The 25,192-nt window shown below is 54.5% G+C and overlaps 1 protein-coding gene and 1 long non-coding RNA gene across 3 annotated transcripts; one reads left to right on the top strand and one right to left on the bottom strand.

The window, feature by feature from the left end:
• Positions 1-5,929: 5,929 nt before the first annotated feature.
• BCL3 (BCL3 transcription coactivator) lies at positions 5,930-14,995 on the top strand. The gene is made up of 9 exons (XM_081118695.1): positions 5,930-6,380; positions 8,117-8,270; positions 12,472-12,580; positions 12,815-13,019; positions 13,124-13,212; positions 13,359-13,436; positions 13,924-14,091; positions 14,365-14,482; positions 14,649-14,995. Exons 1-9 carry the CDS (start codon positions 6,125-6,127, stop codon positions 14,834-14,836), a joined length of 1,365 nt encoding a protein of 454 aa, XP_080974821.1. The 5' UTR covers positions 5,930-6,124; the 3' UTR covers positions 14,837-14,995.
• A 3,964-nt stretch (positions 14,996-18,959) lies between these two features.
• Positions 18,960-25,176, bottom strand: LOC308547738. 2 transcript variants are annotated; one of them, XR_013997544.1, is made up of 5 exons: positions 25,140-25,176; positions 23,974-24,106; positions 23,666-23,755; positions 20,415-20,554; positions 18,960-19,143 (listed from the first exon to the last, which is right to left on the bottom strand). It is a non-coding gene; the product is annotated as an uncharacterized lncRNA (long non-coding RNA). The 2 variants fall into 2 exon arrangements; XR_013997545.1 differs by lacking the exon at positions 25,140-25,176 and having other exon boundaries at positions 23,974-24,448.
• Positions 25,177-25,192: the final 16 nt, after the last annotated feature.

Here is a 25,192-nt window from a genome sequence, read left to right as displayed (position 1 = left end):
GATGGGAGCCTGTCCCTCCCTCAGGGACCTCCCAGTCTGATGGTGGAGGCCTGCCTCCCACCTTTGGGAAGCTCTGGTCTGATGAGGGAGGCAGCCTTCTGTCCCACACTCTCCCTCCTCCCTTGTCAACTGGGTGAGCAGTCAGGGGCTCCCCCTCCTCACCTCTGTGGTGTGTCCTAGAATCGGGGAACTTCTCCAGGACGACACCGCAGTTTCCCAGCCCTGGGACTTCCCTTTATTTCTCAGCCCAAGACCAGGGCCTCAGGAGGTCAGACATGCCCACCCTGCAGATTCCTACCCACCTCCCACCCCTGTCCCAGCCCCTCATGGCAGTCACTGGTGCCACAGTGCTAGGCCTGCCAGGGGTGTCCCACTGTGGGATGGAGGGGTCCATCCCCCACTTCACTGACGAGGCTCAGAGGGCAGATCCCTTGCCTGCAGACACAACTGCAAACTGGAAGAGTGGAAGGGAGCCCCAGGCCCGGCTCCCTCCCCAAGGGCGGGCACCTGCATCTGTGCCAGGTTACTGTGCCAAAGGCTTTACTACTGACTCACTGGATCCTCTCAGCCACCATGTTACTATTCTAATGGCTCAAAGGGGTAAACTGAGGCCCAGAGAGATCAGGTGCCACTCCAAAGCCACCCAGGCAGAGCCCATACTCACACTTAGGATGTCTGACTCCAATGACCATTGTCACTGGCTGGATCCTCCAAAAAGCAGATGTTTAGGTGAGTTAAGAGGACCATAGGTTTATGAGGAATGACACATGAGAAAGGGAAGGGGTACACAGGATTGGGTGTGGGGAGCCATCGGGCCACAATGCCAGCTCAGGGAGAACCCCTGAAGCAAAGACTGCCTGCCCACTAGAGGAATTCCACGGTTGGGCAGAAGTGCCAGAGCCTCCTACTCTGTCTGGCTCAGTCAGTGGCCAGAGGCTGCCCAGGAGACTGTGTCCCTGACTGGCAAGCTGAGGCAGACCTTGAAGGAGCCAACTGTAGGAGGCTGTCAGGCATCCCCACGACTGGCAGCTGGGCCACAAGTCTTTTCTTGAAGGGGGATCCAAGCAGTGTGCCTCAGTGGCGGTCACTCTCGTCTCTAGATTAATAATAGCAATTGGTTAAAAATAATATCTTCCATTTATTGATAACTTACTCTGTGCCAATGTGTGTTAGCTCATCTGACCCTCACAACAACCCCATGAGGCTTGCACTATTTTTGCTCCCATTTTATAGATGAGAAAACTGAGGCTCAGAGAGGGTAAGTCATTTGCCCGGAATCACAAAGCAGAGCTGGGACTCAAACCCACACAATTAGACAGTGAGCCCCATTGACACATGAGGACACTGAGGCCCAGCTTTATACTGCCTGACTGTCCACCGTCACCTTGCTGGTATCCTCTGCCCTACACCTGACCTTCCTAGACACCCCCCTCCCACTGCATCAGCCCTGTCTGATCAAGGCACTGTGTGGGGGTAGGGGACAGGGTGTCCAGTCCCAAAGCAGGATGTTGCAATCCTCTGACTCAGCAGCGTGCGTGCAGACCCAGCAAGAAGGAGAAAGGGGAAGATTGTCTTGGCCTAGTCCCCAACTGGGCTGATCCTGCTTGGTACCGAGGTACCAGCAGCTGCCAAGGCCCCAGGGGGGGGAGGGACCAGGAGGTGTAATCCATGCTCCAGGAAGCTGGCCTGCATTCACCCCTGAGGGTGGGGTAGGGACAGCCCTGGGGAGCAGAGCTATCTGCAGACCCAGACTGGTCTTCCAGCCCAGAGCCCAGATGGGAGGCTGTGTGACCTTGGACTAGTCCCTTCCCATCGGGGCTCACAGTGTCTGTCTTCCTGTCTGTGAAATTTACTTGCTCTCCCTGAGCCTCTCTGAAGTCTCTTGTCTTCTCCCGTGGCAGTGCTCCATCTATCTGCTCCACCCTCCCTGTCCCTGTGCCTGGAGGTGTGGACCATGCTAATCTTCAAAGGTGCTCTTGGGCACAGGACTTTGCCACTCTGTGCCTCAGTTTTTGCGTCTGAACGCTCCTTCCCAGGGAATAAGGGTCTAGAATGGAGCTGGGAGGGAAGGCCTGCGGTCTCTGGGACTAAAGACCACCCCTCCCAGTTCAGCGGGTGTGGCAGCCAGGGCGCTGGGGTCACAGAGACCTGGTTTAAAATCTTGGCCCTCGCAGTACAACTCCAGGCGCTGACCTCACTCCTTGCTCTTGTTTCCTGCTCTGTAAAATGGAGGTTTTAGTTGAATTTTCCTCACAAGGTGTCAAGAGGATTACGCACCAATTCCTAGTGGGAGCTCGGCCCAGAGTGAATGGGGCCTTATCTCATCTATGGGCGGAAAGAAGGCCTGGCCTGATGGGTCAAGGCAGGCAATGTGAGACAAGAATGGCTATCACTCTTTCTTTCTTTCTTTCTTTCTTTCTTTCTTTCTTTCTTTCTTTCTTTCTTTCTTTCTTTCTTTCTCTCTCTCTCTCTCTCTCTCTCTCTCTCTCTCTCTCTCTTTCTTTCTTTCTTTCTTTCTTCTTTCTTTCTTCACACCTCGTCTCACTTCATCTGCTCAACAATCCTGCTAGGCAGGAGCTATTATCATCTACATCTCTAAAGGCCCAACAAAGACAGAGAGAGGGAAAGCCACCTATCCAAGGTCACACAGCGAACACATGACAGAGCCAGGGCCCAAGCCCATGTCTCTAAGCCCACCAGGTGAATCCTAATTTCCTTAATGAAATGAGTCCTGCTGTTGAAAATTTGGGTTAATTGATGATAATAATAATTATTGTTATTCCTACGGCTATAAGGGGAACAAGAACAATGGCAGCCACACTGAGAGCACTTTTCTATGCACGAGGCCCTGTAGGATGGAGGCATTCTCTCCTCCACGGAATGTTTTATGCGTCAGGCTGTTTTAGGGATAGCTGAGACTCTGTGCAGCGAAGTCATTACACTAATGAAAATGAGAGACAGGACTTGCACTCAGGCCTCAGCCAGAAGCAAAGCAGGACAAGGCCCAGCCCTATCCTCTCCTCTTAAAAAGGGAAACTGAGGCCCCAAGAGCAAGAAAGCTGCCCCTGGACTCACAGCCTTATAGCTGGGACTTCATTTTCCTCTTGGGACCTTGAACGTGTACAACCAGGGGGTTTGGGCAGAGGACAAGGGAGAAAGAAGCAGTCAGAGGGAGGAGGAGATCTGAGCAGGTACAAAAGGCAGCTTGCATAAGGGAAAGTGGTTAGACACCAAGCAGGACTTCCGGGCCTTCTCTGGGAAGTTTCTGGGACTCATCCAGGGGCTGCCCCTGCCAGCAAGGGGCCTCCACAGTTCAAGGCCCAGAGAGGGGAGACCCTAGTCCTCCCCACCTGGGCTGCAGGGAGTCAGGGGGGGAAAGGAGGGGGTAACCATCCTGGTTCCGCATCCTCCATTCCCGACACTGAGGGAGGCGGCTGTGGGAGCTGGGACTTTCCTGAGCAGCAGAAGATTCTGGGAAATTAGAGACAGCTACAGGGCGGGGCTGACTCCAGGCCTCCCTTTTCTTCCCTCCCCTGAGTCCCTGCTGGTTCCCCAATCCCGCCCCTCTGCTCTTCACCCCCAAGGAGGCCCTCTTCCAACTGCCCTCCACCCTCAGACCCTCAGACCCTCTTCCTCAGAATTCACCTCCACCCTCAGGCCCTCACCAAATCTCTTCCCTCAGACCCTTTTCCCCCAGCTCTCTCCTCTCTCAGAGCCACTGTCCTCAGACTTTCTCAGCCCATGCCCCCTCCCTCAGACCCCCTCCCCTCCCTGTACCAGGTACTGCTCTCTCGGACTGGCTTTCCCCTTCAGGCCCTCCTCCCTCAGGCACTTTTACCCCTCACCCATCCTCAGAGGGACCCACCAGCGCCCTCTCCCTCAGCCCCTCCAAGCCCCCACTGGGCCAAACCCAGATGTGCCCCTCCCAGGCCCGCCCGGGCCCAGAGCCATCCATCCTCCACCTGCCACAGGATGCTGCAGGTGGGAGGGCCTTGGGTGGCCTTCCAACCCCACCTCCTAGGGTCACCAACCTGATGAACCCCGCCCCTCTCAGGCTCAGCTTCCCTTTTCTGTACTATGGGGTCATGCTCTGCATCCCACTCCTCTCCTGTTTCAAAGTCCCCAGAGGTGAAGGCTGGGTGGGCAGGGACAACTGCACCCAGACTTCCAACCTCTCCTCTTGTAGCCCCCACAACACTGAGAGGCAGGGGTTGACATCAGCCCCACTTGCCAGAAAAACAAACCAAGTCCCAAGAGGACTTGTCTGAGGTCCCAGGGAAGCAAGGAGTGGAGGTGGCATTTGAACTCAGGTCTTGCCCTGAGATGTTCCCCCATTACAGGGGGCTGAGAGGAAGACCCAGAGAGAGGCAGAAAGAATGGGGAAGAGGCCAGGCCTCTCTCTGTCCACAGCTGCTCCTCACACCCCGGGCTAATGATCCACTGGGGTGGAACGCCGAGTCCCCACAAAGTCCCTTCTTGGGGACAAGGGCCCCACGCCCAATCTCAGGGTCCCAGAGAGACGCTGCCTGGGAGATAGATACACAGACAGACATAGGGAGACAAAAAAACAGCTAGAGGGAGGCCAGGGGTGAGGGGCAGAACTGCAGAGATGTGGGGAGACGCACAGAGAGAACCTACGTGTGGCCTGCACAGACCTGGGGTGCAGCCCCCATCCCCTTGCCCCCCATGTCCCCAAAGCCTCCCCCTAGGCCTCCTGCAGCTCAGTGACCCGGACTCAACCCCAGCGACGGCCCCGCCCCCAGGGAAATCCGGGAAAGCCCCTCGCCGCCGGGGCCCCGCCCTGGGGTGGAGAGAACGGCAGCAGGGGAGGGGACCCGGGAGAAGCCCGCCTCCGTCCCTCCTCCCCCAGATCTAGCCTGAGTCACGTCCCCCAACCCGCCGGGCCTGTTCCTCACCCATCAGCCCCGCCCGGCCTGGGAGGGGGATGTGGGGGAGAAGGGGAAGCCAGACTCCACACACACACACACACACACACACACACACGCGCACACACACACGCACACACACACACACGCACACGCGCGCGCGCCGCCCTGGACTTCGGTCGCTCCAAGGCTCGCGAGTCTCTGCGTCTCTTGCTATCTGTCTGTCTCTCTTTCCCTTGGTCTCTCACGATCTCTGTTGCCACGTCTCTTTCTCTCTGGCTTTTCAGGATTCCCGGCGCCGGCGGCGCGGGCTGGGCGCCGGGACCTCGCGGGGGGGACGCGCGCAGTGTGTCACTGAGGGCCCCCAGCGCGCGCCGCCCGCGGGCGCAGTTCAGACCTCCCGCCGGGGAGGCACCGGGGAGGCGGCGGTGGGGGCAGGGCCGGCCCACGGACAGTGCTAGGCTCCGGCCAGGACCGTCCCGGCCCTGGGTGCGTCCCTCTCAAAGGAGGAAACGGCTCAGAGAGGGGAAGTGCGTGGTCAAGGTCACCCGGCGAGGAAGTGGGAGTCAGGACTCGAACCCGCACCCTAGCGACCCCAGGGAGCCCTGGAATTGCTTCCCTTGGGGACAGACTGAGAAGCAGACTGCACTCCAGAGGCAAAAAGTTCGTGAGAGGCAAAGAGACGGTGAGGGCAGATAGAGAGGTCGAGGCAGAGACAGAGACAGACAGAGAGAAACTCAGAGACATCTCTCCGGACATCTCTCAGAGAGACACAGAGTTAGACACAAAGATAGATAGAGACCTATAGCCAGAAAGACAAGAACACACAGACGGCGACTGCTAGACGCCCGCAGCCGCAGGAGTGGGGACCCCCCCACCTCCAACCCCGCCCCTTCCCACCCCCACCCCCACCCCCACCCCCACCCCCAGCCGCTCTGGGCGCCGCGGGGCCAAGAGGGGCGGGCGCGGGGCGCGGCTCAGGCGGGGCGCGCGGCGGGCAGCTCCGCGGGGCAACGGGAGCGGCTACAGGTCCAGGAAACCCCTGGAGCGGACGGGTGGCCCCGGGGGGGCTGGGGGCGTGGAGGCGGGCTGCCGGCACCGCCCCGGCCGACAAAAGTCCCTTCAGTTCAGCCGGCGGCAGGGGAAGTCCCGGCGCCTGGCTCAGCCTCCCTCGGTGCCTCCGAGCGGAGCCGAGCCGCGCTCCGGCCGCCCGCTCGGCCGCCGTCCCCGGCGGCCCCATGCCCCGATGCCCCACGGGGGCCATGGACGAGGGGCCCGTGGACCTGCGCACCCGGCCCAAGGCCGCCGGACTCCCCGGCGCCGCGCTGCCGCTCCGTAAGCGCCCGCTGCGCGCGCCCTCCCCGGAGCCCGCCGCCCCCCGCTGCGCTGCGGGCCCCTTTGTCACCCAGGATCCCCTACCTGGCGGCTCCACCTCGCCGGCGGTCCCCGCGCCCCGCCACGGCCTGCCCCGGCCAGAGGCCCTTTACTACCAGGGTGAGTGTCTCTCTCTGGTCAAGGTCGGGTTGGGGGCCAGACAGGGCATTGGGTCACCGGAGCCTGGGCGTGTAGCTCAGACACAAGAATAGGAGGTTCCAGGGAGCCCAGGGGACAAAGGGAGAAACCAAGGTTCCAAAACACAGATATGGGGCTCCTGGGAAGCTGGGAGGCAGGCCCTGAGGTCCCAGGGATGCAGATACGGGAGCATCAGGGAGCAGTGCCTTGGAACAGAGATATGGGGATCCCGAGGGACCGACCAAGCCTAGGGTCTCAGTGACACAGATATGAGACCCAGGGGACAGTGCCCAGCAGTACATATTTGGGGTCTCAGGGAATCAAGGGGGCAAAGCCTGAAGTCTCAGGATCACAGAATCACAAGCTCTTTAAGACCCCAGACATCTAGGGTTCTGAGGAATCAGTGCACGGGCCCAAGAAACTGAGTCCTTGGCATCCAGAGTGTGGGGTCAAAGGAAGTCAGGAGAATAGATACCGGGTTCTAAGGAGACGGATATTAAGGATCCCAGGATGTTAAAATCTCAGGAACCAAAACATCACTGGACTTTGGGAATTAGGACAGAATCAGAGTTCTGAGCACCCCAATATCTGGGATCAGGGAGATCCAAGGAAACAGACCCAAATACCGGGGGTCCTAATGAGCCAGCAGGACAGGGATCCAGGGTGCTAGGCACCCAGTTATGTGTTTACCAGGGATCAGGGTTTCATCTGGGGTCACAAGACCAGGTGGTATTAGAGGGCTTGGGGACTAAGGATTCTAATAATAGGGGACAGGGCTGGGAAACCTGGGACTCAAGAATTTAGGACCAGGATGAAGGATTGCGGATCTTCAGGCAGGAGGCCGTAGGGCACCAAGGTCTGGTGTTGGAGATACAGGGACCAGAAGACTTGCGAGCGTTCAGGAATCGGGGCCCCCAATGATCAGGAGATGACAGAGAAGGCCAAACACCATTCTCCCCATTCTGTCTCCATCCCTGACCTCAAGGAAGGGGCATTCCCTGCCATAGCTGTGCCCACCTCACCATCCCCTAGTGGCTCCCAAAGTGGCAGAGCCAATGCCTAGTGCCTCCAGACCTTTGCCCAGTTTCTACACCTTCTGCTCCATCAGGGTACAACCTCAAGCTGTGCATCAGGAGGCCTGCCACTGCCCCTCCCCATTCCCCGGGTGAGAACCCAGGCCTCAGTTTTCCCCATCTATGTGCTGGGTAGATGTGGATTTTCCTGCTGCCAAAGCCCCCCTTCCAACAGCGTGATCTGAACAGGCTTCCACAGGCTTCTGGCACCACCTCCTCTCACCTTCTCTTCCACCCTCTCCCAGTGCTCTAGGCATTCATCCCAGACCCAGCGCTTGATACTGTCTTCACCTCCCTAAGCCACAAATTCACTCAGCAAACAGGCCCTGAGGCCCCCCTACTGGGTGAAGATGGAGTTCAGTCCTTGAGGGACTCTGCCTAGCAGGCGATGGGAGTCAGAAACATGAAAAGTCACAGTGAGAGTGGCCAGAGCTGGGGAACACGGACTGGAGGGGGGAGTTGTGGGAGCCCAGAGGAGGGACTTGGAAAGAGGCTTTGTCTTGGGCCTTCTGGACCCAATATGAGATGCAAAAGGGACCTGGGCAAAAGGGAAGGTGACACTGCCAGAGCAAAGGCCTGGATGGAGGTGGGGAAAGGGTTGCGTGACTATGGGCTTGGCCTCACCCGTGTCTTTTCTCTGCTCAGGACCTTTACTGCCTCTGTACCCCACCCCGACCATGGGCTCCCCCTTTCCTCTGCTGAGCCTGCCTCCACCCCTGTACCCCATGGTGTGCTCAATGGAACACCCTCTGTCAGCCGACATCGCCATGGCCACCCGTGCAGATGAAGACGGAGACACGTAAGTACTAGTCCCCCATGAATGGGGAATGGGGATGGGGAAGCCGGTCTCCACCAACTTCACCCACCACAAACGGGCACTCAGCTTGGCCTTTCTACTTAACTCCACCACTGGCTATGTGACTTTGAGCAACGCCCATTCCCTCTCCCAGCCTCAGTTTCCTCTTCTGAAAAATGGGTACGCTGAGAGCACTTACCTCCCAGTACTGATTTTGGAGCAAGGGGCTTCAAATTTTTTATCACACTCCAAAAATGAGAAAGACATTTCATTGATTTTATTATATGAATTATACATGTTAAGCTCCTAGTACTGAGCCTGGTAGATTGTGAGTGCTCAATAGGTGTGTGTTTTTAATCTTCACCCAAGGATATTTTTTCCATTGCTTTTCAGAGAGAGTGGAAAGGAGAGAGAGAGAGAGACAGACAGAAACATCGATGTGAGAGAGACGTATCAATTGGTTGCCTCTGGGGCCGGGATTGAGCCTGCAACCAAGGTATGTGCCTTTGGCTGGAATTGAACCCAGGACCCTTCAGTAGGCCGGCTGACGCTCAAACCACTGAGCCAAGCTGGCCAGGGCATCAATAGGTATTCATTAATATTATTATTGTTATTATTTTTTATTAAACCCAGCACAAACACACACATATAAACCAGAAATAAAAATTGCACCAAACAAAACAACACTCATCCTCACTACGTGGGATCTACTTTAGTCTTTTCTATTGTAGTGTATTTCATTGTTTCATGGTCATAATGCACTAAATTAGTTAGATGATCCCTAAAACTGTTTTCAGGAATCCCATGGTTTTATCGCCTGCTAGCCCTCTGCCTAGCACATAGTAAGCACTCAGCATACTTGACCTGATCATGCTTATGATTCTATCGATCTCAGTTTGAATCTCAGCTGGCCATTTTCTCACCCTTCTCTGCCTCAGTTTCCCCCTGTAAAAACAAGTACCATAAGTGTGCAGGGGTCTCTGTGAGGCAGAAATGAGATGATTTCTGTGAAGCACTTCTCTGGAGATTGGTTTGGGGACTGCAAACCACAGGTAGGGATGGATGAACAGGCCTATTTCTTGCAGGGAAGGAGGGTGGGACTCCACTACCGGCCCACTGCTGGATGTGAGGTGACTTCCCATCCCTGAGCCTCAGTTTTCCTATCAGGAAATCCGCAGCTTGTAATAGCATCTATCACAGTGAGGATTCAGTGCAATGATGGACATACATATAGTGCAGGGAACAGGGCCCAGCACACAGTAGGTGCTCAATACACGTGGGTGGATGTTGTTGGAACAAAGCTCCCCAGTCCGTTGTGGGCTATCCTGTGCACCCAAGCAGGAGAAAGTGTCTGAGATATATAAAGGGCTTGATAAAGCTAGTTTCCTCCCCCTCTGGGGTCATCTGTGAAATAGATTTAATGTGTATCTGCCCCCAGGGTGAGTTGTTTGTAGCCCGTGCAAGCAGACCTAGCACACCAGCCCTGAGCCCCGCGCCCCACCCGCCCTCCCCCGCTCTCTCATTCTCCCGCCTCTCCCCCCTGCTCCCCCAAAGCAAACACTTCTGCCTCAGCTGCTGGGCCGGGGAAATCCCTTCCCGCAGAACTTGACCGCAGCCCAGCTGCTCTGCCTCCCCCACGTCAGCAGCCGTCACTCACTCGCAGCCTCCCCCTCCCGGCGCTCCCTCTAACCTTAACCCCTTCCGCTGGGGCCGAGGCTTTACCGGAATGGGCAGCTGGCACAGCCTGGGCGGGGGCGGGGGACATGCTGAGTCTGGGTCGCCCAAGCTGCAAAGCTTGGTTGGGAGGCCAGACTTCTAGGGACTCGGGAAGACTCTCAGGGCATCTGGACCCCCAAGAGGTCAGGCACTGGCAAGGAAAACCTGGTTCTCCAAGAGAGGGGGGGACGAGCACTGAGTCCCAGAGAGCAGAGTTTGGGGCACTGCGTCCCTTGATCTCTAAGGGGTAGGGGACGGGATGCAGGGCAGCTAGGGAGCCAGAACTGAGAGGGGCTGGAAAGTCCGTATCAGCACGGAGGTAGGGATCCAAGAGACCTTGAAGTGGATGCTGGGATAGGGGGGGACAGGGAGCCATCTGGAGTCTGAGCCCCGAAGGGTGGCATTCCAGAGGGGCCTCCAGGCTGGAAGACTTGGGGTCTTCCCCCCTCCTCCAGAAAAGCGAGATATCTTTGGGTTGGGCTCCCCCTCCTTTACCCCATTCGAGGATGTAAGTCGGGGTGCCAGGGGTGGCCAGGGTAGATCCCCGACGGGACAGGCTTCCCTCCCCCGGGAGCAGGAAGCGGAGCCCCGCCCAGCAGACCTGTTACTGGAAGTCCGAGGGCAGGGCCGCCCCTCCCGTCCCCACTTCCTCCAGCCCCGCCCCACCCCCTGCGGCCCGCGCGTTTATGGGAACTCGGGCCTGGACGGTTTCTCTGAAATCATTCGCTCCGTCTGCCCTCACTTCACCCCGCCCGCCCGGAGAAGGACCCAGGCGAGCGTCCAGAGAGGCGCTGGGAAGGAAGGGACCCCTTCCCAGGGGGCCCAGGTCCGGCCCCTCCCCCAACATTTCTTTTTTAGATTAGGCTTTCAAGGATCAGGGTCCAAGTTCAGCGATTCACCTGCATAATCTCCTGAGAAGTGGATTATACTTCACAGAAGAGAAAACCGAGGCTCAGAAGGGCCACGTGACTTTGCCTTAGCGCACAAAGCTAGGGAGGAAGACAACCCAATGTGCAACCCTGGCCTCCTTAGCCCCCCAAAGCCCTCTGGGCTGCAGGGTGTCTCCATCCCAAGCCAAGCACCTAGGGAGGTACATTAAAATGTGGGTTCAGGATGCACATTCCACAGTTGGGAGGCCTGTCCATAAGCAGGCAGTGGTGGGTGGGTTGTGCGGGCTGTGTACTTGCAACCAGCCTTGGGCCCTCAGTGCTAATGTCCCTGACCCTGAGCGAATAGGTGTTGGCCCACGCAAAGTGATCCCAGATTGCTCTCCGCTTGACACGGCTGTTCTAGATTGAGGGCCCTGGGAAGCTGGCAGGAAGTGTATGGACTGGGCAGAGGGAGAAGTCCAGCTGCTGTGGAGTCCCACAGGGGATGTTGCAGCTGGAGTGGCCTTCGCAGTTGAGGCCAGAAGGCTGGGCCCTCTATGCCAGACACTGAATGCCACTGGATGGTGGCTGCTCCCCCTCATGACCAGGCAAATAATGCTTTTCAGCAGAGGGTAATTCCCAGAGAATGCTGAGCTGACAACCTTCCCAGAAGCTGGGGGGATGAGGCCTTCGGTCCAGAAGAGGGGATCTGGGTAGCACAGCCGAAAGGCCAGAACAATGACGCCATCCCCGCTTGTCCCACCTCCCTTTGGGACAAACCTTCCTCCGCATAGATACTCTCACAGCTGAATGTGATGTAGAGTCACAACTGATGGAGAACTTAATGGCATCTAGCTCATCTGCACTCATTTCACAGATGAGAAAACTGTGGCCCACAAAGGGGTGGGAACCTGGTCACCAGCTTCAAGGATGGCCAGGGATCGTTAAGATGGGTTCACTCATTCAGTGCATGTTTACAGAACACCTGCTCAGTCCTACGCACTGTGCTAGGCACTGAGCAGTGACCGGAGCAGACAAAACGCCCTGCCCCGGTGGAGTTGACCTTCTAGCGGGGGGAAGGGAGGATTCAGACAGGAAACAAGTAAATTGTACAATGTCAGGTGATGATATGGAGAAAAATTAAGCAGGGTAAGGGGGAGGGGGAAAGAGCTGCTGCTATACCATTTTAGCAGAGGCCCCACAGATATCTGGGGAGGAGTGTTCCAGGCTGAGGGGACAGCCAGTGCAAAGGCCCTGGGAGGCATTGTGCTTGTTGTGTCTGAGTAACAGCAAGGAGGCCAGTGGTCAGAGCGCAGTGAGGAGAGTAGATGGAGGTGAGGTCAAAGGGATTGAAGAGGAGGAGACAAGAGCACACAGGGCCTGTGGGTAATGTGGGGACTTGACCTTTACTCTGAGGGTTCTGAGCAGAAGAAGGGAGCTGTGCAGGGGACAGACAGTAGGGCCACGGTGGAAGCAGGGGAGCCAGTGAGGAGGAGACAGTCCAGGAGGAAGACTGGTGGCTGAACCAGGATGGAGGGAGTGGGGGTGGGAGAAGTGATTGGATTCTGGAGATACTTGAGAGGTAACCAGCCCCTAACATCTGTGGCCCTCACCCCCAGACCGCTCCACATTGCCGTGGTGCAGGCCAATCTGGCAGCTGTGCATCGGCTAGTCAGCCTCTTCCAGCATGGGGGCCGGGAGCTGGACATCTACAACAACCTCCGGCAGGTGAGGCTGGGCATGTGGGCCTGGACTCCTGGGTCTGAGGGAGGAGGGGCCTGGGGGCTCACACTTCTGGGTCCTAGGGCAGGAAGGGCCCTTGAATCTGAGGGAGGAGGTGCGCCTGATTTCTGGTTCCTGAGGACGACTGCAGCTGGGGGTCAGGACTGAGAAATTCTGAGGGAGGAGGGACTGGGACCAGGGCAGGGCACGCACGGGTCCCTCACAGTCTCTGTTCCCCAGACACCGCTGCACCTGGCTGTGATCACCACTTTGCCCTCTCTGGTCCGGCTACTGGTGATGGCTGGTGCCAGCCCCATGGCACTGGACCGCCATGGCCAGACGGCAGCCCACTTGGCGTGTGAGCACCGCAGCCCGGCTTGCCTGCGGGCCCTGCTGGACAGCGCCGCCCCGGGCACAGTGGACCTGGAGGCCCGCAATTATGACGGTGAGCACCAGCCCCGGCGCAGGGGGGAGGGGGACTATCTGACAACCCCTTCTGGGGTTGCAGAGGCCCAAGCCCGTGTTTGACCGAGTCTCCCTCTCCTCCAGGACTCACTGCCCTCCACGTGGCCGTGAACACCGAGTGCCACGAAGCAGTGCTGCTCTTGCTGGAGCGCGGCGCGGACATCGACGCGGTGGTGAGTGCGGGAGCGAGGGCCGCGGATGGGGCCGAGGGGGCGCGGCCCCAAGAGGGCGGGCGGGCTCCAGGTCTCTGGCCCCACTGAGACGCGGGACTCAGCGGTCGGGATGCGGAGAGACTCAGGACCTTCCTTCCCTGCCGCAGGACATTAAGAGCGGCCGCTCCCCTCTCATCCACGCCGTGGAAAACAACAGCCTGAGCATGGTGCAGCTGCTGCTGCAGGTGGGCGCCGCCCGACGCTTAGCCCCTCGCCCACCCTCTCCTCTGGCGCCAGCCCGTCATCGCCCCCCTCCTTCCAGCTCCGACCCTTCCTTCCAGGCCTCGCTTTGGCAGCCCTAGGACTTTAACGCCCCAGGCTGCGCACTTGTCCTGGGCCCTCCCTCCGGCCCCCAAACCGCCCAGGCCCTGTCCAGCATCAGCCTTGCTGACCCTGCCTTCCGGCTTTGGCACTGTCCCCGCGCGGTCCTTCCGCCCAGACCCTTCCCTTCTCTGACTCCGCCCCGACTTCGTGCGCCCCGCGGCGTCCAGCTCGGTTTGACTCTGCGCCGCCCGCCCAATCCCGCGCTGACCTGCCCCGCGTTCTCGCTCGCGTCCCTCTATCACCCCGCCTTCCATCGGGCCCAGCCCCTGCTACTGGCTGCCCCTGGCCCCGCCCCGCGCCGGGCCCCGCCCCGCAGCGGTGGTCCTGACCCGCCCCTCCCGCCCGCAGCACGGCGCCAACGTGAACGCGCAGATGTACTCGGGCAGCTCGGCGCTGCACTCGGCGTCGGGCCGCGGGCTCCTTCCGCTGGTGCGCACGCTGGTCCGCAGCGGCGCCGACAGCGGCCTCAAGAACTGTCACAATGACACGCCGCTCATGGTGGCGCGCAGCCGCCGGGTGAGTGCGCGTTGGTGGGTGCGGGGCGTGGAGGGGCCTGCTCCCCAGTACGTGTCCGTGGATGTGCGTGCGTCCGTGCCCGTGCGTGGAGGGGATGGGTGAGCGCGTGGATATGAGGCCTAGACGGGAGGAGACACTGAGGCACGAAGAAAGGCAGCGACGTGCCGTGCCACCTTCACGTGCTGAGAAAGAGGCCGTGCTCACGGGCAGACCCCAGGAGCCAGCCGAGAGGGAGGGAGGGGTGGCCTGGTGGTGACCCCCATCTTCCTGCAGGTCATCGACATCCTGAGGGGGAAGGCCACGCGGCCTGCTCCTGCGTCGCAGCCGGAGCCCTCCCCGGACCGGAGCACCACCACCTCCCCTGAAAGCAGCAGCCGCCTCAGCTCCAACGGTGAGAAACCAGCTCCCAACCTCCAGCCCCCCCCCAGCTTCCTCCGTCCTCAGAACCTTCCAGGCCCTGTCCCCTCCCTCAGAATCCAGGAGTTGGGGCCCCAGCCCCCTTCTCTCTGGATCTAGTCTCTCACTGCCCTCACCCCTCCTCTCTCTTCTTTCCACAGGTCTTCTCTCTGCATCACCGTCCTCCTCACCCTCCCAGTCTCCCCCCAAGGACCCCTCTGGATTTCCCATGGCTCCCCCCAATTTCTTCCTTCCTCCCTCGTCTCCACCTACCTTCCTGCCCTTTGCTGGGGTCCTCCAAGTCCCTGGCCGGCCAGTTCCCCCCTCCCCAGCTCCAGGAGGCAGCTGAGAGGGATGGGGGGGCAGATCTTGGACTCATGAGGAGGAACCTCCCTGCCCTGTGGAGTCAACCCTCCTGGAAACTGTGAAGATCTCACTCTGCCCCCCCCCCAATCTTCGGAACCAGGATTTGCACAGAGGCACATTCATTTACCCCCTCTTTTGAGCACAAATATTCTCCCGTCTCATCTTCCGCCAGGACTCTTTCCCCCATTACTCTCAAGCACCAGCCTCCTGTCTGGATTTCCACTCAGTCGTGTATTTCCACCTCCTCTCAGAGCTGGTGGAACCCGGGAACAGCTGCTCCCCTCTGCCCTTTGCCCTTTGCCCTCTGCCCTCTGCCCTCTGCCCATGAGGAGGGAGAGGTGGGCTGGAGTGGGGAACTTATGACAATGTAAATTATTAGGCATTTTGGTTGGATTTCTTTTGTAATAAACTATTTTTGTAACATATCCCTGGCTTGGCTGGACCTCTTTCCTGAGGAGGTCTGGAGGAAGTGTGTTTGTGTGTGCACACACCTGTATACCACATCCAGCTGACTCTACGAGTGACCTGTGAGTCTCAGACTGATGATGACGTGTGGGTGACTCTAGGACTTCTGGTGTGTTTGAATGTTCTGTCCTTGTGTCACTGTGCCATTGTTTCTGGGGATGACATAATATGTGACATATTTCCAGGAGACCCTGTTAGATTCCATAGTGACCCTGGGTGTGTGTGTGTGTTCCTGAGGAGTGCTACAGATGACTGTTATATGACACTCCCGTTGAATCTGGCTCTGTGTGTGTGTGGCATTTGCGAGACCTGCAGTCATTGTGTGATTGTTTCTATGTGGCTGTCTCAATTGGTGTATCACATTTCACTCAGTGGCTCCAGGCCCCCTTGACATACAATGTCTGTGTCTTGACTCTGTGGACACATTTCTTGTGAATCAATCAGGTTTGCATTCATTTCCTGTTAGCACTGTAACAAAGCACCACAAAGTCAGTGGCTTAAAACAACACAATGTACTCTCTTACACTTCTGAAGATCAGAAGTGCAAAATCAGTCTCACTGGGCCAAAGTCAAAGTGTCAGCAGGGCTGGTTCCTTCAGGCAACTCTAGGGGAGAATCCATTCCCTTGCATTCTCCAGCTTCTAGAAGCAGCCTGCATTCCTTGGCTCATGGCCCCTTCCTTATGTCTACAACCTCTTGCTTCTATCTCCTACTCTCACCTCCTGCCCCCCTCTTAGAAGGACACTGTGATTCCATTGGGCCCACCCAGGATGATCTTCCCATCTCAAGATCCTTAACCTCGTCATGTCTGTAATGTCCCTTTGCCCTGTAAAGGAACAACACGGATTGCAGGAATTAGGACCAGGAGGATATCGTTAGGAGCCTTTATTCAGCTGATCCCAGGTTCAATCAGATACTGAACGTTACTAGGAGGTTGTATATGCGTCAGAGATTTGTTACAGGGACTGACACCTTCAGGAAGGGAAGATGGATGTGCAGTGGGGACAGCAGGGACAAGCTGAAAGCCCTGAGGAAGGACTGGAACCCCATCAGCCCCCACTACCCCTGGCCTTGAAGAAAGAAAAGTTGCCCTTTGGGAGAAGCTGATGACCTTGGTCCCATTGTAGTGGTCTTCATGAGTGGCCATGTCTCTGAGTGATGGTAAGTGTTGTTTTTCTTTAGTCTGGGGACCTCGCTGGGCCCTGGGGTCTTCGTATATCTTGGCACTTGTGAGCGTTTCTGCTGCCATGACTCCTATCGCATGGGAGCCACCTGCCTTAACGTCTTCCTGAGAGGCACCGTTGGGTTCCATGATGGCTGGGTGTACCTGTGTGTGCGTGTGAACACACATGCACACATCCATGCACACCCCATTCCAGACCAGCTCTGGCTGGTGACCTGGCCTGGCCTGGCTCTCCTGACTTAGGTGTGTTTGTGACCATGTGCCTGTGCTTCTGACCCTGTCTCTGGGCTATGGTGTCCCCAGAGCTGCCTGATTTGAAAGGTATATTGGCTTTTTGTGGCTGCCATAACAAATGGCCACTAACTTGGTAGCTTAAAACAGGAATTTACTCTCACAGTTCTGGAGGCCAGAAGTCCAGAATCAAGGTGTGGGCAGGGCCACACCCTCTCCAAAGGCTCTAGGGGAGAATTCTTTTTTAAAATGAATTAATTAATTAATTTAATCCTCACCTGAAAATATGTTTTTATTGATTTTCAGAGAGAGAGAGAAACATCGACATGAGAAACATTGATCAGTTGCCTCTCTCATGTACCCTGACTGGAGATGGAACCTGCAACCTAGGTATGTGCCCTGACTGGAAATCGAACCCGCAACCTTTTGGTGCACAGGATGATGCTCCAACCAACCGGGCTGCCAGGCCAGGGCCAGGGGAGGATTCTTCCTGACCTCTTCCAGCTCCTGGTGGCTCCAGCCCCTTCTCTCCTGTGGCTACATCGCTCAAATCTCTGTCTCCGTCTTTACAAGGCCTTCTCTGTGTGTCTGCATCTTCTCTTCTGTCTCTGATAAGGACACTTGTCATTGGGTTTAGGGCCCACATAGTAATTCAGGATGATCCCATCTCAAGATCTTTATGGTTTCTTTCCTTCTCTTTTTTATTTTTAGAGAGAGGAAGGGAGAGGGAGAGAGAGAAACACCGAAGTGAGAGTGAAACATGGATCGGTTGCCTCCTGCACTGGCCCTGACTGGAGGTTGAACCCGAAACCCGGGTATGTGCCCTGACGGGAATCAAGGCCGAGACCTTTTGGTGCACAGGATTAGGCTCCAACCAGCTGAGCTGCGCCAGCCAGGGCAAGATTCTTATCTTAATTACATCTGCAAAGACCTCCTTTGGAAATAAGGTCACATTCACAGGTTCCAGGGACATATCTTTGTGGGGGGCCACCATTCAACCCACTACAGAGGGTGACTGTTGGGCCCCGCAGGCAGCTGTGTGTGAGAACTTCCCATGCGGTAATCCCACCATATGGGTGAGGTCCTGTGCAGTGAAGGTCTCTTCAGCAGACCCTGAGCTCTAGGAGGGAAGTGGAGGGCCTCCTTCCCACAGCAGCTAGCACACTGCCTGGCACGGAGCAGATCCTTGAGAAGTGATGGTAAAATGAACACTGATCACCCCCCACTGTATTATGGTGTCTGCGATTCTTTGTGGTGTATCTGGTCCCCTGTCATACCTAGTGTGACCAATTTGAGGATGTGAACAGAAATGCAAATATTAGCCTGGCCAGCGTGGCTCGCGGTTGAGCATCAACCTAGGATCCAGGAGATCACAGTTCGATTCCCAGTCAGGGCACATGCCCGGGTCACGGGCTCAATCCCCAGTGGGGGGCATGCAGGAGGCAGCCAATCAATGACTCTCTCATCATTGATGTTTCTCTCTCTCTCCCTCTCCCTTCCTCTCTCTGATATCAATAAAGACATATTTTTAAAAAAAAAGAAAGAAAGAAATGCAAATATTAGCAGTCATTGACTGACCATGATGTTGTCCATATTCCAGATGAGCAAACTGAGGCTGAGAGAGAACAAGTCTTCTGCCCAAGCCCAAGTCTGCTGCCTTCAAAGCCCATGCTCATAATTATGGGCCCTCTTGCCCCTCAGGAAGGTTGTGTCTGTTATTTTCAGTGTGTGCATGTGAAAGCGTAAGCACTGCACACATGTGTGCTACTGGAAAACGGGGGGTGGTGTAAATAACAGAAATAACATCTGGGTGTGTCATTGAGAGCACAGGCCCTGTAGTCAGAGTTGAGTTACATTCTGCCCTTCTGGTTCCTAGCTGTGTGAACTTGATCAGCTGACTTCACAACCCTGATCCTCAGTTTCCTCGTCACTGGAAATGAGAGCACAATAATAGCATTTACCTTGTAGTGTTGTTGTGAGGATTAAACTTCAATGACTTGTGTACAGTGCTTATAACAGGGCATGGTTCTGAGAGAAAAACTTGATACATAAAAATTGCTGTTTTTATCATCTGAGAATTGTTTTTTGAGGACACAGAGAGGAAAAAGTAGAGATGATGGGACCTATTCCTTGTTCTGATTGAAAAATGGTCTAATGAGGACCTAGCCTAGATGTGTGTGTTAGCTAGACTTTTTATCCTGCAGTCATAACAAAAACTAAAAAATATTGTGGCTTAAATGAGATGGAGGTTTATTTTTCTCTCATGTAAAGGCCTAGTTAATAGCCAGGCCTAAAATAGTAGCTTAAGAATGTCAAATACCCAGGTTCCTTCCACCTTGTTGCTCTTCTGCCTTCACCTCACACTTCCACCACGTGGTCCAAAATGACTGCTCCAGCTCCCACCAGCACATCTACATTCCAACCATTGGGAAAAAGAAAAAAGAAAGTCAATTGCTCCTTTAAGTCTACAACCCAGAATTCACACACATCACATTCTACTGGCTAGAATTTAATCATGTGGCTATATCCATCATGAGAGAGACTGGGAAATGTAGTTTTATTTGGGCAACATGTACTCAGCTAAAATTCTGAGGTTCAGTTACAAAAGGATGAGGGGATATAGTTATTGAGGGACAACAGGGTTCTGCTACCAAATGGCTATGTGACCCTTGGGCAAAGTGACTTTATTGCTCTGAGTCCCAGTTTCCTCATCTGTAAAATGGAACTAATATTCACCTCTCAGCATTGATAGGTTGATGAGAATTTAATGAGACTGCAGGTACCAAGCGCTTAGCACAGGACCTGGCCTCTATCAGCCTGGAATGTGTGTTAGGAGTCTCCTTGCACCTGAGGGTCCAGGCTGTGGGTGATGTGCTTCTTTGTGTGTGAGAAACTAGCCCCGGGTTCAAGAGCTGAACCCAGCACTGACCTTGGTTAAGCTACTTCTCTAAAACAAAGAATCTGGCTTCTCCACACATGGAAATCCCCTCAGCCTCCTGACCTTGGGACTGGGCGTGTGTCCCACACCCATCCTCCTTCCCCCAGAGAAAGGCTGACTCCAAGGAGGGGGGAAGAGGTTCATGTCTAGGGTTCCAGCTGCCCAACCCTAGCAGAATTAAGCACCCATCCCTTAACCAATGCCACCAAGACAGTTCTCACCTGCGACGGTCCTAGCTTTCTAAAGCTAGAAGTCATACTTTTAATGCACTTCTCGGGGGCCCCAACCCTGGTTGCAAAGTTTCACTTGTTATCAGCACCCTGGGTAAACCCAGACATTCAGAGAATGTCTCTTTCAGGCGCATGCATGAAATCTACCAAATTTAAATGTTAAAAAAAAAACAACCAATTTTAAGAGCACAAGAATACATTTGCTGGTTAGGCATATTTGCAAACCCTTGTGTAAGCCACCCCTCCATTTATTTTTTTTAATATGTTTTTATTGATTTTAAAGAGAGGAAGGGAGAGGAAGATAGAAACATCGATGGGAGAGAAACATCCATCGGCTGCCTACTGGGATCAAGCCTGCCACCCAGGCATGTGCCCTGACGGGTCATCGAACTGAGATATCCCGATATCCTGGATCATAGGTCGATGCTCAACCACTGAGCCAAGCGGGCCCGGCCGGGCCACACCTGCATTTTAAAGGAAAGGAAGCTGAAGTCCAGAAAGGAAAGAAACCCACCTGGTGAGTCTATGAGTCCAGGATTCCGTGTTTCACTTTGACCAAGTGTCGGAATTCATTACCAGCAACGGGACGACCAACATCATGGACCTTCTGATGCGATTCACCGAGGAGGACACAGCGTCACTTCCATGATATTCCTGCCGTCAGAATTGAATCACAGGGAAATATCAGACAAGCCCAAACCTGGGGGGACATCTCACAAAGGAACTGGCCTGTAATGTTTCCAAATGTCAACTTCATGGAACACAAAGGAGGGCTGAGCACCTGTAGCAGACATGACCTCAGATTGGATTCTGGGCTGGAAAAGAATGTTTTGTTGAAAAGGATACTTTTGGGACAACTGGCGATTGACTATAGACTGTGTTAGATACTAGTATTTTGTCTGAAACTTACTCTCCAGTGGCTGGGGAGGCAGGGAGGAGGGAAAGAGCCAATGATACGGCGCACTGGCAAATTGTGAGCAACTGCCGAACCTGGCTGAAGGGTATACAGAGGGCTTTGTCTTATTCTCGCAACTTTTCTGTAAGTTTAAGCTGGTTCCAAAGAAGAAGAAAAATGATTGCAAATTAAAAGTCGTGGTTTTAAGGCTCCGTGTTTCTGACACTATCTAGCCTGTGCTTGCATCTGTGGTCAATTTGGGGAGTTGGGAGGGTGAATTTGCTGCTTCAGACACTGCCTTGGAGTGTGACCAGGCCCTTAGGGTGTAGTTAAGGTCTAGGGGTGTGGCCATGGCCTGGGGGTGTGGCCAGAGTCTCAGAGGTGTGGCCAGAGTCTGGGGCAAGGCTGAAGATACTCCGTTCCCAAGGGAGGGGTTAAATCTGTACTTGGAGCGCCCTCTTGCGGCTACCATGGGATCTGGCCGCCCTTTTAAAATTTAATTTAATAAATTTAGTTTTAAACATAACTTTACTGTTACACATTTTTTAACAAACACTGTATACATTTCAGTGCCCCTCCCCTTTCCATCCTCCAGGAGAAAAGCCTGAATGTTGAGGAGGTCATAGATTGTTGGGTATCAAATTTTCCTACCCCTTCTTACTTGTGCAGTTTTATTATTCGTTTATATATTATATATATATATATACTTATTTAATCTTCACCCAAGGAGATGTTTTTATTGATTTTTAGAGAAAGGGGAAGGGAGGGGGGGAATGTCGATGTGAGAGAGAAACATAGATTGGTTGCAGTTGCCTCCCGCAGGTGCCTGGACCCAGGATGAACAGAAACCGAGCTTGCACCCTGACCAGGGCGGGGATGGAGCCTGCAACCAAGGTACATGCCCTTGACTTGAGTTGAACCAAAGACCCTTCAGTCCATGGGCCTACGCTCTAACCACTGAGCCAAACCGGCTAGGGCAGTAATTCATTTCTTTTAATGGCTGAATAGTATCCCATTGTATGGGTATACTGCACTTAATTTATCAGTTTATCGGCTGATGAATACTTAGGTGTTTTCACAAGTCTTCGTGTGGATATGTTTTCCGTTCTCTAGGATATATATACCTAGGAGTGGAATGGCTGGGTCATGTGGTAACTCTGTGTTTAACCTTCGGAGGAACTGCGGCCTCCCTTCCAAAGCCGCTGCACCATTTTACATTCCCACCAGCAGTGTATGGGGTTCCGGCTTCTCCACGGTCTCTCCAGCACTTACTACTGTCTGTCTTCTTTCTGAGAGCCATCCCAGTGAGTGTGGAGTGGGGCCTCATTGCGGCTCGGATTTGCATTCCCCTAACTGATAACGATGCTGAGCATCTCTCCTTATAATCCACTTCTTCTGTACTCACTGTGAAACCATCTGAACTCTTAACCATTTTGCTATATTAGATCCAGATTTTTTATTTTTATTTTTTTAATATATTTTTATTGATTTCAGAAAGAGAAAGGGAGAAGGAGAGAGAGAGAAACGTCAATGATGAGAGTCATTGATCAGCTGCCTCCTGCACGCCCCCCTGCTGGGGATCGAGCCCCCAACCCGGGCATGTGCCCTGACCGGGAGTCGAACCTCAATCTCCTGGATCCTAGGTCGATGCTCAACCGCATCGCTGAGCCACGCCGGCCAGGCTTGATCCAGATATTTATTTATTTATTTATTTATTTATTTATTTATTTATTTATTTATTATTATTTTTTTAGATGACAATGTTTGTTTACCTTGAAAAATCCAGTGTTAATTAGAGCATTATTATAAGTGTTGAGAATTTTAGTAAGTAAAATGAAAGAAAAGGCTTTATGATAGCATTATCTCATTAAAATACTTAGCAATAAAATTAAAATAAACATGTTGGATCTATATGAAGAAAATGTTTAAAACACAAAGCGTTGTATGTTTCAAACATACAAAATTAAGCAAAATAGTAGGTGAATCTGTGCACACATTATCCGATCACAACAATATTGTTTCATCTATACCCTCATCCATATTATTTTGAACAATTTTAGACATGAAATTACTTTTGATCCAGATTTTAAAAATTAAAGCATTAATGATGTTGTTGAAGTCCAGGGTATCCCTCTCAGAGTCCATATCCTGCATTTAAAGTTCAGCATCACCACACACATTTTCATACTATTATCATAAACATATGTGTCCCCAAATAATATAGAGCATTGGTTTTGCAGGTTTTCAAACTTGGTATAAATGGCACCGTGCTGTGTTCATTCTTCTGCACTTTTTTTTTTTAAACCCATTGTATTAATTTTCTAGGGCTGCTGTAACAAAGGATCACAAGCTGAGTGACTTAAACAACAGAAATTTGTGCTCTCACAATTCTGAAGACCTGGAACCCAAAATCAAGGTGTGGGCAGGGCTACGCTCCCTCTGACGGCTCTAGGGGAAGACCCTCCTGGCCTCTTCCTCGCTCCTCGTATTTGCCAGCAATCCTTGGGGTTCCTTGGCTTATAAACGCATCACTCCAGCCTCTGCCTTCGTCGTCACATGGCTTTCTCCCTGTGAGTGTACCTGTGCATGTGTCCAGATTCCCAGTCATTTGGGTTTATGACCTTGTCTAAACTTGATTACACCTGCAACAACTCTATTTCTAAATAAGGTCACATTCACAGGTCCCAGAGGATGTGAATGAGTGAGGGTGGGGCACTGTGCAACCCAGGACACTCATCACTGTTTTCATAGTTCATGCTGTTGGTATGTGTGTCCAGTTCATAGTGAATGAACTGGAACTGCTGTGTGGGAGTCCTTTGTGAGAGTTTACCACAACTTATTCATCCTTTCTCCTGGCGATGGACACCCACCTTGTTTCCAGTTTTCTCCATTTCCCACAAGGCTGCAGTCAGCATCCTGGAACGTGTCTCTTGGAGTTTCTTAGGTCAATATTTCTCAACCTGCCCAACAAGATCCATTAGTGGGTTGTGAAATCAATTTAGTGGGCTGCAAACAATTTTCTCTTTAATGAAATGGAATTAAATAGAGTGAAAGATATTAGAGCACATGCACATAGTCGGGGCGAGGATCACCCTGGGAAACTTTCCGGTGTACAAGGTCCCCATGTAAGCAAACGTGTTTGTTTGCGAGCCGCATATGTAGAAAGCCATGAACTTGCCCTGTCCGAGGTCTGATGGATCCTACCAGGGTGCTCGCCAATGTAATTTGTCCATTTACACTTCCATCAGCTCTTCTCGAACACTTGACGTAGCCAAAAATTTGAATTTGTACCAGGCCAATGGGTCTTCATCCTATTTCCCAGAGGAGGAAACTGAGGCAGACTCAGAAAGGACAGCAACACAAGGAGCTGGGAGGCCGACCCGACCATCCTGAGAGCAAAGACCAGGTCTCCGCTTAGTCTGAGGTGCAGCGTCGAAGATGCCACAATTCTTGGGTTCTAAGAGGTGGGGGACAGGTCATCCTGGGCACTCTCCCCCTCCTTCCACCTCGAAGGGTTTTTGAAAATTCAGCTAGAACATGTAAAGTTTGACAAACAGGTCCCGACCGGGAGTGCTCAGTAAGGGGGGGCCGTTCCTCTTACCCTGATTCGCAGCTCTCTGGGCGGCAATGTAGGTGCCACCAGACCCCGGCCTGGGCGCGGGCCGGGGGACGGCGGGGCCACAGCGCCCCCGGTGGCCGCCCCGCGCTCTGCCGCGGCTGCGCACCTGCTCCGGGCGGCTCAGGTTTGGGGGGGAAACGCGCCCCTCCAGCCCGCGCGCAACAGCCTGATTTCCCGCAGGCTCCTAGGAACCCGGGAATCGTGCCTCCAAATCCTCGCTCCCCCGGACGCCCTCCACCCACCCCTGCTCCTAAGGGACCCAGGGGTGTGGTCGCGCCGTGTCTTCCTTTTCAGAGACAAGGGAGCGCAAGAGCTCCCCGACCTTCCCGCGGGGCGGAATTCAGCTCCCGGACTTTAATCCCGGACCCCGACCAAAGAGCCAAACCTTCCCCGCGACCCCCGGGAGCGCTACGTCCCAGCCCCGCGTCCCTGCAGGGTCCCGATAGGACCCAGCCCCACTCCCGCCCCCTTCACAAGTCCAGGTCACCCCCCGCCTCCCGCGCCAGCCCCCCTTCCCTTCAACCTTGGGACCCAGCCCGCGGCCCCTCCCTAACGGGCCCAGCAGCCTCCCCGCAACTCCCTCCCGCGCGGGGATCACCTCCTATCGCCAGCCACCGAGGCCACCCTATCCGGTTGTCCTTTTGGGGATCAGACTTTCGAACCCTATCTCTAGGGAGCCCAGGTGCCAGGGCCCCAGACCCCGCCCTCTTTGGGGACACAGGTACCTGCAGTCCCTTCCCAGGTTCTCCAGGGCCCGCCCTCACCTCTGGGCCCGGAT

Source organism: Miniopterus schreibersii (genome assembly GCF_964146895.1).
Source record: "Miniopterus schreibersii genome assembly, chromosome: 18".
NCBI lineage: Eukaryota > Metazoa > Chordata > Mammalia > Chiroptera > Miniopteridae > Miniopterus > Miniopterus schreibersii.
The sequence above is the reverse complement of the archived record's forward strand: the minus strand, read 5'-3'. Positions and strand labels throughout refer to the sequence as shown.